The 13,776-nt window shown below is 54.3% G+C and overlaps 1 protein-coding gene across 2 annotated transcripts in view; it reads right to left on the reverse strand.

Annotated features, from left to right (window-relative positions):
• PRDM15 (PR/SET domain 15) overlaps positions 1 to 13,776 on the reverse strand; it is a 52,229-nt gene that overhangs the window by 16,736 nt on the left and 21,717 nt on the right. For both annotated transcript variants that reach the window (XM_012810284.2, XM_023518124.1), the window contains exons 7-16: positions 12,310 to 12,439; positions 11,016 to 11,197; positions 10,374 to 10,468; positions 10,088 to 10,175; positions 7,217 to 7,384; positions 5,124 to 5,218; positions 2,762 to 2,893; positions 1,705 to 1,839; positions 1,048 to 1,211; positions 173 to 252 (exon numbers count right to left, since the gene is read on the reverse strand). In XM_012810284.2, the coding sequence (XP_012665738.1) occupies positions 173 to 252; positions 1,048 to 1,211; positions 1,705 to 1,839; positions 2,762 to 2,893; positions 5,124 to 5,218; positions 7,217 to 7,384; positions 10,088 to 10,175; positions 10,374 to 10,468; positions 11,016 to 11,197; positions 12,310 to 12,439 (1,269 nt within the window). The remainder of the gene's footprint in view (positions 1 to 172; positions 253 to 1,047; positions 1,212 to 1,704; positions 1,840 to 2,761; positions 2,894 to 5,123; positions 5,219 to 7,216; positions 7,385 to 10,087; positions 10,176 to 10,373; positions 10,469 to 11,015; positions 11,198 to 12,309; positions 12,440 to 13,776) is intronic.

Consider the following 13,776-nt stretch of genomic DNA (forward strand, 5'->3'; position numbering starts at 1 on the left):
GGTTGCAGATGCCGCAGCCGTGACCCTTCCCCTTGTGCACCTCCCCAGCAGCCTCCTCAGAACCCCGGGCCTCTGGTGTGAGGAGGTAGGGGGCTCCGCTGGGCAGGCCAGACGAGATAGCAGCAGCTGGCACATGTTAGAGCGTGAAGACCCCACCCCACCTGCCACCTACCCGTGTGGATGAGTTTGTGGCGCTCCAGGTTCCCAATGCTGTTGAAGATCCGCCCGCAGATCTCACAGGGGTGGATGTACCTGCAACCAGACTAGCCTCAGCACTGCAGCGGCCACAGCTCTACCCCAGCACCTCTACCCAGCCATGGCGGGAGGGAAGGCTCCATGGGGACAACAGGAGCAGCACAGGTCTTACTTAGCCTGCTACCGGCTGGATTGTGACCTGCCCGTCACTGCACCAAGGCCTAACCCACAGCACTGCAGGACGGGGCTGTGTGTGGAGATGGGGTCTTTGCAGAGGTAATGAATTTGAATGAGGTCTGCAGCCGGGCCCCAACCCAGTCAGACTGGGGTCCTTGTAAGAAGAGAGGATGGGGACACAGCCAACACAGAGGGACCCAGTGAGGACACGAGGAGAAGTCACTGCCTGCAAGCCAAGGAGAGGCTGCCAAGGAGCCTGCTGACACCAGGATTAGGGGCTTCAGGCCTCTGAGCTTTGAGAAGATAAACATCTGCTGTTTAAGTCGTCCCTTCCATACTGCCTGGACAGCCCTGGGTCCCATCCAGCCTGCAGAGGCTGTATGGTCACTACAGGCTGGATAGCAGGTGTGGCCCAGCATTAATGAGGGCCCATTACTGGGAGAAGAAAGGGCTTCTGGTCGTCTATGGGCAGGAGAACCTGCCAGCTTCCTGTCACCGGCCCCCTGGTGCTGTGAGTCCAGGCTGAGAATGGGGACACAGGAAGCTCAGGACAATAGCACCAGAGCCTCCTGCAGCCCAACCCAGGCCCAGGGCACAGACTTGCTGGGGCTGCTGATGGTGCTGTGTCCCTGCAGGGAAGCACATGCCCTCCCTCCTACAGAGTGCCCGGCTCACTTCTGCACATTGGGGTCCGGCAGGTTCTCCCGGTGGATGACCATGTGGGCGTGGTAGGTGGCCTTGAGCGCGAAACGCCGGTTGCAAATGCTGCAGCCATGGCCCTTCTCCTTGTGCACCTCCATGATGTGCTTCAGGTACTCCTTCCCCCGGCCGAAGGTCAGCTGCACCACAGGGACAGCTGGTCACGGGCCTCTTAGCTAGTCACACTGAGGCCCTAGACGTGCTGGGAGAAAAGGACTCAGGATGCCCTGGTGGGGAGTGGGGAGCCTCATGCATGAGACGGTCTCCTCTGAACAAAGTAGCTCCCTACCTGTAAGTCCATTCCCTACACAGGGGCCTCATGAGGGCAGGAGAGGGACAGGCAGAGGAACCTGGGCTACAGACAGCTCAGCTGACCCTCCAGGGCACTGACGCCGTCCTGGCCTGTGCATTGCATGTGTGAACACATACAGGCCAAAAGGCAGGCTCTCAGGGATGGGGCACGGGGGCCTGTGAGACTGGAGTTGACGCAGGATGGCCTTCCCGGACACCTTGCCTGCGCTCAGCCCACCAGGTCCCTGCCTGGAGGTGAGCTCTTCAGACTGCACAGAGGTGCTGTGTGGGTCCCACAGCCCGGTGCTTTCGCGCAGCATTGGAGGGCAGGCAGGCACACACCTGGCACCTTTTGCAGCTGTACTTGTGAGGCTCCGCGTCTGCGCTCGCGTCAGAGTTGTCATCATTCTCCTCTGAGGAGATCCCGATCTTACCAATGAATTCTTCCCTCTGGTGGTCGTCCATCAGCGCAATGTCCTGGAACAGGGATGGGTCCCAATTTTTGAACACGTGGCAGCAGCCTTGTTATTTATACCACGAGGGTGTTAATGCACCAAAATGGAGCAGAAAGCTCCTGACACACGGAAGCCCTAATGAGCTCGTCCCCTATTGGACAGGTGTGGCCTCTGCTCCTGGGCTCGCCCCCCCATACTGCACTCGCCGTCCACTTTCACGCCCAGCAAGACGTTGGCACTGACTGGGATGTGGGTGGCTGGGCAGTGTCTCAGGTCTGGACTCCCCCTTGGCACCAGCGTCACCTCCTCTGCTCCTCGCAGGCAGCCCTTCTCCTGCGCTCTGCTGCGCCCCTTGTCTACATGTTCCCTGAGCCTCATTCAGCTGCCTGCTATTCTCTGAGGCAGGAGGGACGCAAATGCCACCACCCGGCTCCTGGGGCTTCCCCCGGGTGCACCCAGAGTGCAGGAATTCTCTTCCAGCCAGGCCACAGGAGATGAAGCCAGGGTCACCAGGGAGCTCAGTCTGAAGACAATGAACATGGCCAAGCTGTCACCTACTTCAGGGTGCTGCTGGGGCCTGAATGTCTGTGTTCCCCCCAAAGTTCGTATGCTGAAACCCACCCCTGAGGTAACAGTGTCAGGATAGGGGCCTCTGGGAGGTGATTAGGCCGTAGGGCGGAGCTCTTCTGAGTGGGATCTGCACTCATAAAAGGGACCCCAGAGGGACCCTCACTCCATCCCCCACATGAGGACCCAGCAAGAAAGCACTGCCTATGAACAGGAAGTGGCCTTCATCTTGGACTTCCAAGCCCAGAACTGTGAGAAGCAAACGCCCACTGTTTCTAAGGCCCCCACCCAGGGCACTGCTACAGCAGCCCGAGTCGGACAGATGCTGGCCAGGGACCTGCCACGCCCTGTGCTGGGAAGGCGGATGTGACCAGCACCTTGAAGTGGACGTGGATGTGGTCCCTGAGCACGTCCACGCGGAAGAACTTGCGCCCGCAGATCTCACAGGTGTACTTCTTGTCGCCGTGGGTCAGCAGATGCTTGTTCATGTTGCTCCTGCACGAGAACACCTGTGGGCGGGAAAGCCACAGGGTCGGGGAGCCCGGCACCGTCGACACGCACACGCACGCAGTACATTTGTTCCCCACACTCTTAAGTTCCAACGACTCCTTAGGGTGTGGGAAATACAATCCTTGATGTAGCACAAGACTATTTGTGAGACACTTAGGCGCTTAGTTACACTATGGAATTAACCACTTTCTACTCTCCATTATAAGTGGTAGCTCGCTCAGCTTTTTTAGGTCAGTTAAACATTTTACTAGGACAGAGTCTGCAAAGAAGCCAGTAAATCACAGAAACACCTGAGACTTTCTGAGATTAAAGGCAGTGACATCTTCCACTTGTGCACAGGGTCTCCTGCACAGAATCAGAACGTTCTGATTAAGGCCTCCAACTTCCTGGTATTTCCTGCCTAGAGTGGGGCATGTACAGACTCCCCCTTTCACCCAACACCTGTCTAAGGGTCACCTCTGTGGCTACCACCAGGACTGGGCTTGCTATTGGCCTACAAGACAGATGTGGTCCCTGCGCTCAAAACCAAGAGCAGACCGAGGCCCAGGCCCCGCCTCCCACAGACACCTGCAGGCTCCCAGCGACCCGGCAGCCTGGAGTGCAGGTCTCCCAAAGCTTGCCTGACACGCACATTCTCAGGAAAAGAAAACAGAGGTGAATAAAAGGGAATGAGAGATTCGGAAGAGACAGGAAGCTAATGTTCCCATGGGACACCCCTTTCCAAGAGGTGCAGGGGATTCTCTGGGGCCCTAAGTAGGAGGCAGCTACCTCCTTCATCGGGAAGCCTGAACTGAAGATGAAATGGTTGGAAACAGTGAAGAATTCAGCTACCAAAATATACACACTATTCCATTACCTGCCGACCCTGGCTGAGAATTCAACCAACACTGAGCAGAATAGGGCATCTGAGAGCCAGGTACAGAGCTGGGGGTTTCACACATCTGCTCTCCCGGCAGTGTGGAGATGTGCAGGCCTAGCACCCCCCAGGGACCAGAGACAGCCGACAGGGGACACAGGCTTCATCCACCCTCCGCCCTGTGTAACTCCAGGCCTGGCCATCTCAGCTCATCCCCATGCTCCCGAGCCCACAGCCTGGGGTTAGGGCCACACTGCCATGCTGACCTCTTTGCTTTGGCTTGCTCTGTGGTTTGGAAAAAGTCAGAAAGTTTCATATAAAAACACGTATCTCCGTTTTCACTCAAAAAGATCAGAAGATCTGGCAATGCTGCCACGAGCCAGCAGGCAGGGCAGCTGGACCATTACAGCTGGCGGTCCTTGTGGGACTGGCGCTCCCCAGCTGCTGAGCATGTGGGCATGTTGACATTGGCCATGTGGCTCCTGTGAACTGGGCTTGGCTGCAACAGAGTCAGCACTGTCCCTCCTCCTGGTGGTTCCCACAGCTCCCACAGCAATATGCCAGACCAGCTGGGGCTTGGGGCCTGCTTGGGAGCCACTCAGAAGCTTTACTCCGTAAGAAGGACATGAGCTCTCGTCCTCCTAGGACACAGCGGACAGCTGACCAACACTCTCGCCATGACAGCTGAGTGACAGTATGTGAAGGGAAGCTCAAGGTGCTAACTGCAGAGAAGAGACCATCTTGAAGTGGCTGTGATGGTGACGGGAGGGTCTGACCACACCAGACACAGGCTCTGGGGGTCTCCTGGGATGGGAAGCATGTTCACTGGGCATTTAGAATCCAGCATCTCTGCTAAGCATGCAGTGTCTGAATCCTGAACCAATGGCAGGATGGCCCCCAGGGGCTCCAGTCCAACATCAAGCTGCGTGCCCCTGGCGTCTGCTATCCCTGCCACAGGAGCTGTAGGAGCACCTGGAAGCACAGGACAGTCATGCTAACTCAGGAAACACTCCCCGGCTGCAGGGCAGGAGACACCAGTGCTGACAGGCAAAGTCAAGTCACTAGGACCCCCCACTTCCCTGTGAGCTGTGCCAGAGCCTTCCCATGAGGACATCTCAAAGACACTGCATAGGAGAGTATGAGCCATGTAGTGGCTTAGGTGGAAAATTACGGCAAAGGGGGAAAAAGGCTGTCAAAGAAATAGTACTTCTCAGTTCACTCACTGGAAACTCACCTTAAGTGCCAAAGAGATCAGAATGGCACTGCAGAATGGGAGGGCACTTCAGTTCATCCTCACCACAGTCTATGGGGACAGCTCTGAGTCTCAGACCACATGTGTTCCCTCTCTGCCCCCCGCACCGACAGCGAGTTACCTTGCCACACACTGGACATCCGGAAGGTTCCTTCTTGTAGCGGACCAGGTTCTCCCCACCGGCCTCCAAGTCCTCTCTCTTCACTCGCCGCACGCCTGAAATGCCCGACCCCGCCAGCAAAAGCATGAACACACACAGAGCACAAAGGACCATCGGACACTTATCCAGCTAGACAGGAGGACGGGGCTGCCCAGAGTGGAGGGACTGTGACCGTGAGTGACATCACCTGCACATGGTGAGGACTACATCAGGAACTGCTACTCCTCAAAGGGTTCCCAGGAGGGAGGGGACCAGAGGTGCATACAGGACTCAGCCACACAGGCTATGCCTCTGGGACACTTGGAAACAGAAGGACCCAGAGCTGCATGAGCTCTGGCTGAGGAAGGCGTGTCCTCTCAGCCTAAAGGCCAACGCATGACTTCCAGATGGCTGCAAGAGGGCCAATGGTTTTAATGAAAGATGCTAATACTCATCTCCTATAAATTAAATCAGTCCAATCAGGATCAGTGTGATAAGTTAACTGATAAAATCTTTATGATTTGGGGGCATACTGTTCAAAATTGGGAGTAAAACAGACTTTTGAAAGTTCATGTGAAACAGGTAGTCTTTGAACGAAAGTGAGAAGTGCCTCTCGGGAGCTGACCCCTGCTGTGGGCATAAATGTGGAACCAGACTTAGAAACACCGGGCAAGCTGAATTCGAGACAACAGACATTCCTGAAAGGCTGCAGCAGCACGAGGTTGTGGCAGACACAGGGCATCTGAGCAGGGTGTGGCACAAGCCCCAACGTGAAGAGGGAACACAGTGCAACAGTCACAACCTGAGTTCACTCCCACAGGAGACACCTGATTATGGGCACATGCCATGCAGCGTCACGGGGAACAGCTAACCCCAGCAGTCGGGCACCATCACTGTCTGCCCGGCATGGGTGAAGACACCGAGGCACAGTTCCTCAAAGGCTGCCTGGTCACAAGTGCAGACCCCAAGTATGGTGCCCAAGGGGTCACAAAGAAAAACACTGGGGATCCTCATGAAACAAGAAGAGTAAGGTAATATAAGTAAAATGCAAAAACGACATAGGATGCAATTCTGGTCTGTTACTTATTTACTTGTTTAGAGACAATGTCTGGCTTTGTAACCCTGCCTGGTGTGTAGCGGTGTCATCACAGCTCACTGTAACCTCTCCTGGGCTCACGGGACCCTCCAGCCTCAGCCTCCCAAGTAGCCAGACCACACCTGGGTACTTTTTCTTAATTTCTGTAGTGACAGAGTCTCACTATGTTGCCCAGGCTGGTCTCAAACTCCTAGTCTCAACTGATCCTCCCACTTCAGCCTCCTAAAGTGCTGGGAATACAGATGTGAGCCACCACACCTGGCCCAGTGCTATTTTTTATGCACATTTGTATGGATACAGTTATACTTCACATGTGATTTTGTTATCTCACATCTTTTTAACAAGCAGAAAGCTTCATTTGTAATTCTCTGTTAATGTGACCCCCCCCCAAATTTTTATAAAAAGGTGTTTTGGTCAATACTTTACTAAGGGCTGGTCAGGGAGACAAGAGCTGCTCTTATTTGTTCTTTAACTGTTTTTTTCCTGCTTTCAGCCAAATTGAAAGCATTTTTCATAGTATCTAGCATCTTTGAAAAACAATTTGAATGACTGCATATCATTCAATTCTAGGCATAGCCTGGCTTTCTTAACTCTTTCTCCCCCGAGGGACATTCAATAAGTCTCCAACCATGTCTACCTGCTCAGAGCACCACTGATACCCTGCCTAGCCTCCCTGACTGCCTGTATCCTTGCCTCCATGCCTGGCTTCCTGCCTCCCTCCCTGCCTGCATCCCTGCCTGCCTACATTCCTACATCCCTGCCTGCCTGCATCCCTGCATCCCTGCCTGCTTCCATGCCCTGGGCAGGTTCCCAGGAGAGTATTAGAGGATGGCCAGAGGATGCTTTCAGGCACCAGAGCAGGCATGGCAAAAACACTTTCTGAAGGTTGAGCCAACGTGCCTGTCTCCACTGTAGGAGCAGCCTACCTGCAGGGGCGATGCCCAGGGCCGGTGCGTGTACCCACAGCAGGTGCGCTCACCTTCCAGGTGCCTCCTCTGGTGGTCCAGCATGACATCCTTGCGGTAGAACATTTTGTTGCAGACTTCACAGGCAAACTTCTTGTCCCCATGCTTTTTCTTGTGCTTGGAGAGGTTGCTGTTGGTGGAGAAGAATCTGAAACACATCTCACATTGGAACGTCTTGTCATCTGTCCAGAGAGCAAACAGACACAGTGGTTTGAGGTGAATGCAGGCACAAGCAGGTGGCCTCAGCAGTGGCAGTAAAGCACGGGTCAAGGGCAGGAAGGTCACCAGGGGGACATACTTAGCAATAAACGTCACCTGCAAGTCAAATCCCGCCTACCCCAGAAGCACGAGATGCCGCAGGCAAGCTGCACCTCAGCGCCTTCTCACCTCAAAAAGCTCCGTGCTTACCCTTCATCCCCTCCAAGGTGAGCTTCTCCCGCCCACCTTGGTCCCTCACCCTCCAACCAGCACCCCATGTTGCTGTCACCCCCTCCGGGACTGTCCCTCCCCAGACTCCTTCCCCATGACACATCCACGCACCCAAATTTGGCACATCTTTCAACCTAAGCACCTGTCCCCAGGTCCTGCTTTAGTTAGGTACACGCTGGACACACACGCTCAGACCAGACACTTTACCACAGCACTGCACCATACCACAGGGGATAAAAACAAGACAGGTCCTGTGGAGGGACTCCGAGAAAAACCCAGACTACAAATTTTAAAGCTTTCCTTCCCCTACACAATTTCTTTGTTTAATGGTCTAAGGAAGATACAAATTCTCTGAACTTCAATACTGTAAAAAAAAAGAAAGTGTCACTGTCTACAAATAGCGTGTTCTGAAAGTGACCTCTGTTTCAGGGTTTAGCCTTTATTTTGAGCCTAAAACTTTTAACCTTTAAAATTAGAGCCTGACACTTTGTTGGTTCTACAGAACTGAAAGGCAGGCGGGCAGTGTGGCACGCGCCTGTAATCCTAGCACTCTGGGGGGCCGCGGTGGGAGTTTCAGAGCAGCCTCAGCAATACAGAGACTCCCTGTCTCTACAGAAGGAAACAGAAAATTAGCCGGGCTTGTGGCCCACTCCTGTAGTCCCAGCTACTCAGGAGGCTGAGGCAGGAGGATCACTTGAGCCCAGGAGTTCGAGGTTACAGTGAGCAATGATGATGCCACTGCACTCTAGCCTGAGCAACAGAGCCAGACCCTGTGTGTTTAAAAAAAAAATAAGCAAAGATAAACATCTGGCTGAGCAGAACTCCTAGCTGACACATAACAGCTGCTGCTCTGGCCCCTTCTATTACTGTTTCATCTGTGTCCAGAGAAAAAGTTAACTCCTGTCCCTCAGCCCTAAGTCTGTTCCCAAGCACTCCAGACACCAGCAACACCCTCAGGAAGCCCGCTATACTCTGGCAAAACCATGGGGAGCACCCAAGAGATCAAGAAATTAAACCAAGGTTCCGCTGTCCTGCTGATACCACACCAAACGGACGTAGCCAGGTGGCTGTCCCCCAAATTTCACATGAACACTGGGATGGGAGGGCTTAGAATGTAGGCAGTGCAGCACCCTGGAGGCTCATCCAGAAGCTTCCGGAGTCCCCCCCACCATGCCTTAAAGATGGATCCTTCAGAGCAGCTAAAGCTCAGGTGGAATGTGAGCCCTGCCTGCCACTTGAGCACCCCTCCTGGTGGGGCAGGAAGCAGGAGACACTATGAATGGTCCCAGACAGGAGTCCTTGAAACAGAACCAATCAACAACTGGGCAAAGGAGCCTGGCAGATGCTGGCAAGCAGGCCTCACACGGCCTGAGAACAGCTGCAGCCCTAGCTAGGGAGTCCCCTGACTCTGGCCCACGGTTCTCCAGAGGCACAGGGTGGCGGCACTTTAACAAGGACTAGCCAGAGGCAAGTATCAGATGCAGAGTGGGTCAAAGGCTGGCCACCTGGCCTGCTAGCCTCTAGGCCAACTGTTGCTAGACACCCTGACACCCTAGCTTTGCTCTGAGTCCTGGAGCCACAGAGGACAACTGTGATTCTTCCTTCTGCCCTGTCCGGAACTGCCCACCATGTGGGCTCTGCTAGGCATGGGTCCCCCAAAGGGCAGCCTGTCATTCCCACAGGGCACAGGGCAATGTGTCCTGGGGCTGTGTGAAAACCTGCAGCCAGGCTGTACAAGACGCCCTTGCCAGGCTGTAGTCTCCTTGCTGTGTGTACATATTTCTAACCTGGCCTGAGAGCTGGGGCCTGAGACATCCTCAGTCCCAGAGGCCCCTCTCTACTAAGGCCGACCCAGGCCTAACCAGTTTCCCGCCTCACACTCCAGGTCACTTCTAGAGACCAAGCACGACATAGGCTCAGAGCACAATATCTGTGGGAGGCAGCAAGGACCCCCTGCCCTGGATGGTGCAGCACAGACAGATGAAGGGGAGCTCCTGGTCGGGGCAGGGGAAGACAAGGGGAAGAACCACACTCCAAGGGTCCTGCCTTTGCCTGTGTCCTGCAGGGTCCTGCCCCTGCCCGTGTCCCGCAAGGTCCTGCCTCTGCCCGTGTCCCGCAGGGTCCTGCCTCTGCCCGTGTCCCACAGGGTCCTGGGTTGGACTGCATGCTGCTGTTCACATTCCCAGTGAGGACAGGCCCCTGCATCACACATCTCAAACTCAGGCCACTGACAGCCTCCATGACCACTGGGGAGATAAATACACCCCCTTCTGGTAGGGAAAGCTCCCACCCATGTGGCTACCTGCTCAGAGCACCATTTCAACTGCTTTGAAGCAGAAGGAGAAGGAAGCACATTGAAAGGGAGGTTTACATATCAAACCAGCTTTAATTCCACCCAGAGCCCCACGGCCCCATCACACACAGGATGACCAGGGACCAGGCCCGCATCACCTCACCTGTCCTGCAGTTGTGAAACTCCAGGGCACTCTCGATTCGAAAGGTCTTTTCACAGGTCCCACAGCGGTGTCTGTACTCACCGTCGACCTGGTTGGAGGGATGTGCTGTTAGTAACAGGTAGAGCCCATAGAGACAGAGCCTGTGTGCTGCCTGAGACCCCATGGCTCTGTCGCCAGCCTTTCCTCTCTCCTTATTTGGGACACAAAAGAGCCTGTGCTCTTGCCACCCCTGCGCTGGGCCTTCCCCGCTGCACAGGACTTGGAGCAGCCAGGTGGCTGCACGCACCTCGGTCCTGCTGTGCTTGTAGGACACGTGCTGCTTGAGGCTCTCCTTGCGGCTGAACAGCTTCGCACACTCCTCACACTTAAACAGCTTGTCGCCTGTGGGACCGACCAAGGGGAGGTTGATTCGGGGCTTCGACACCTACTAAACACAGCGTGCCGACCTCTGGAACCTGGCTTCCTGGAGACAGCTGTGGAGCCCCTCACTCCTGTTGTGCTGGGTGGGAGCTGGGGAAGAGGACCCCCTTCCACTCCATGTCAGGCAATATGAAGGGTGGGGGCACATGTCCCCTCTCAGGCACACTCACGGTGTGAGCTCACGTGCCCCCTCCTGCCCTCAGCCTCCCAGGTGACCCCGGCTCACACACAGTGTGACAGCACGGCCCCCTCCTGCCTGCGCCATGCACCCTGGGAGCACCCACACCCTATTCCCCAACCCACCCTCACTCACTGTGGGAACACACGCCCCATTCCCCGCCCCCCCACGCATCGTGGGAGTACACACACCCCTGCCCTGCCCCCCACGCATCGTGGGAGTACACACACCCCTGCCCTGCCCCCCATGCACCGTGGGAGCCCACACGCCCCTGCCCTGCCCCCCATGCACCGTGGGAGCCCACGCGCCCCTGCCCCGCCCCCCACACACCATGGGAGCGCACGTGCCGGCTCAGGTTGCTGCTGTTCTGGAAGACCTTGCTGCAGATGCTGCACTGGTAAACCCGCTTGTGCTCCCCCAGCTGCTTGATGAGCTTCCGCCGGATGCTGTGTCTGCTGGACAGGATCAGGCTCCTTTTGAGGGTGATGGTGTTATTCTGGTGATGGGCGAACCTGAGATGAGTGAATTGGTAAAAGACAGGTGGGAAACTAGCTCACTGGGGAAGACCGTCCAGGCTACAATCCTTTGCAAACAGCCTCCTTCCAAAACTTCCTAGCTGAACCCAGACCTCTGGGCAGGAAAGTCGGACTGTGCAACCCCAGCTTCTGGGCATCTAGAGGGAAGAGACACCTGGAAGATGTAACAGCACCAGCCTTGTTCTATGACAGCCGCACAGCTCACTGGTTTCAACTCTGGCCACCAGTAAGCACAGAGCTAAACTCAGCCAGAACACCACAGCTGTGCTCCACTCTCTCACCGGGCTGGATGCTCTTCTGTTTTATGTTTTATCTAAACCTGATTTTTTACAAAGTTCTTTGCACTATTAGATGCATTTTTGACAGCAAGCCCCCTGAAATCCTCTGAGCAGTGACAGAGTGTTAATAAACAGATAGGTAATGCCATTCCTGACAGTACTTCAGTCTTAGTTTCTGGTATTTCCAGGTTTCTGGGCACGTTCTGACAACTCTCAGGCACACCAAAACAGGGGAGATCACCAATGTATTCAGCATCAGGGTAAACATTTATGCAAGAATAATAATTGAAACACACATATTTTTCTTGTTCACAAAAAGAGACGGAAAGAGAAACACAGGGTGAGGTATCCAATTTAGGGAAATTCAAATACAAGATCAGCAGCATTACCCAGAACAGTCAAAAGGTGGGAGTGACCCAAGTGTCATCAGTGACACGCATGAACCCTGAGGACGTGACACCTCGGAAGGGCGGGTCCTGTGTGGTCCTCTCCTACAGGTGGGATTCAGCAGAGTGGGGGTGCCAGGGCCCAGAGGGGACAGAGCTTTGGTCTGGGGAAAGGAGAAAGTTCTGGAGATGGATGGTGTGCTGATGGCTGCACGACAGTGTGAATGCACTTAATGCCTCGAGATACATGGTTAATATGTTTTCTAAAAACTGCTCACTGTGGACGAACTATTATACTCATGGGCTCCAGAATATTCCTGCTGCTTCCTCTCTTCGGGCTGTCCTGCTGGGGAGGCCCTTCCCTCCGGGATGCCTTAGCAGCCACCCACACTGTCTGCCCACGAGGTGCTGGGGTGGGACTTACTTGGGCACAGGGTTGGCATCCCCAGTGCCAGTGGCCAGTTTCCCCAGAACCAGCTCCATTATCCGCTCGTCTGGTGCTGCACTCACAGGCTCGTCTGGGGGGACCTCGGTGATGATCTCTGCCACTTGCTCTGTGTAAGGGGGATGTGACAAGCCAAGTCACCAGCAGAGAAGGCAACACACAGCCAAACCCCAGAGACACACTGCTGTGCAACCACAGCCAGACCACAGTGACAGACCAGACTGTTAATGTTTACAAAGGAAAAAAAACCTGGCAACATTTTGGGATCTAAATATTTACTAGTATCTACAGAGAAGGGAAATACTTTTCTCATCCCAAACTAAAGTTATAATTTGTGATTCTTCTGTAAAACCACATCATAACACCACTTCAATCCTTTGTACCAGTCAGAAATATTTTACACATATAACAGAATCTTCTAGCATATTAAAACTTAGTTTGACAGAGATTTAGAATACTAATTTTTATAATTTGGTAAGGTATCTTAAGTATAGCACTTTTAGATAACTATTTTGTATAAGAGTCAAATGTCAAATAATCACAATGGAGACCCAGGCCAGAAACCTGAGACCAGTGAAACGCTGGGAGATTGCACACGGAAATTCAGCCACTGGTTTCCACCACTCCACCACTCACTGTCTTCCAAAAGCCAGTGACAATCAGCAAAGTAACCACACCACAAACTCCCGCCCTCCCTTCTTCTCTGCCTGTTAGGAGAGGCGGGGAAGCTGCCCAGGGGAGTTCAGAGCCTCCTCCTCATCAGTTCCCAACAGCACACAGACTGGGATCTGGCTGAAGATCCACAGTCAAAGAAGAAGATTAGACCACTAGGTGAAGCTGCTCTTCTGAAATCTCTGTTAATTCTCAGAAAGAATATGATTTCTTCTCACTCTCAACAGAGAAATTCTGGGATATTGCAGACAGCAAAAGGAAGAGCTGCCAAGTGCCAGTCGGGAAGGTGAGAAGGAGCTGAGCCTCACATCTGCTGGCAGGCATTCCCACAGTGCCAGGGGGCATGGATGGGGCCTCGTGAGGACAGCAGGGACTCCACACCCTAGGAAGTGGGTCCAACATCCCTTCAAACTCAACTGAAGACACTGTACAATTGAGGAACAAACTGCAGCCAGGGCCTAGGAACAAGTACCCACCCATGGGTAAGAGGTGAGTAAGCCTGGGAGCTCCTGCACGCAGACGATCCCTGCTTGGGGACAGAGGAGGAGCCACCAGTAACCTGACATGGACCAGCTACACGCCACCATGTGCTGTACACAAAGGGCCAACACACACAGTTCTGTTCCCGAGAAATAGCAGAAGACACTCAGGACGCTGACGGGGGAGATGGCAACGTCCTCTACACCGACGTGCAGGTGTGTGCATCTGTCTGTGTGCGGTGTGCAAGATGGCACATGCCATCTGTACTATAACAGAGCCCACTAAGAGCCTCCC

Source organism: Otolemur garnettii, unplaced genomic scaffold (genome assembly GCF_000181295.1).
Source record: "Otolemur garnettii isolate 467f Iridium unplaced genomic scaffold, OtoGar3 scaffold00128, whole genome shotgun sequence".
NCBI lineage: Eukaryota > Metazoa > Chordata > Mammalia > Primates > Galagidae > Otolemur > Otolemur garnettii.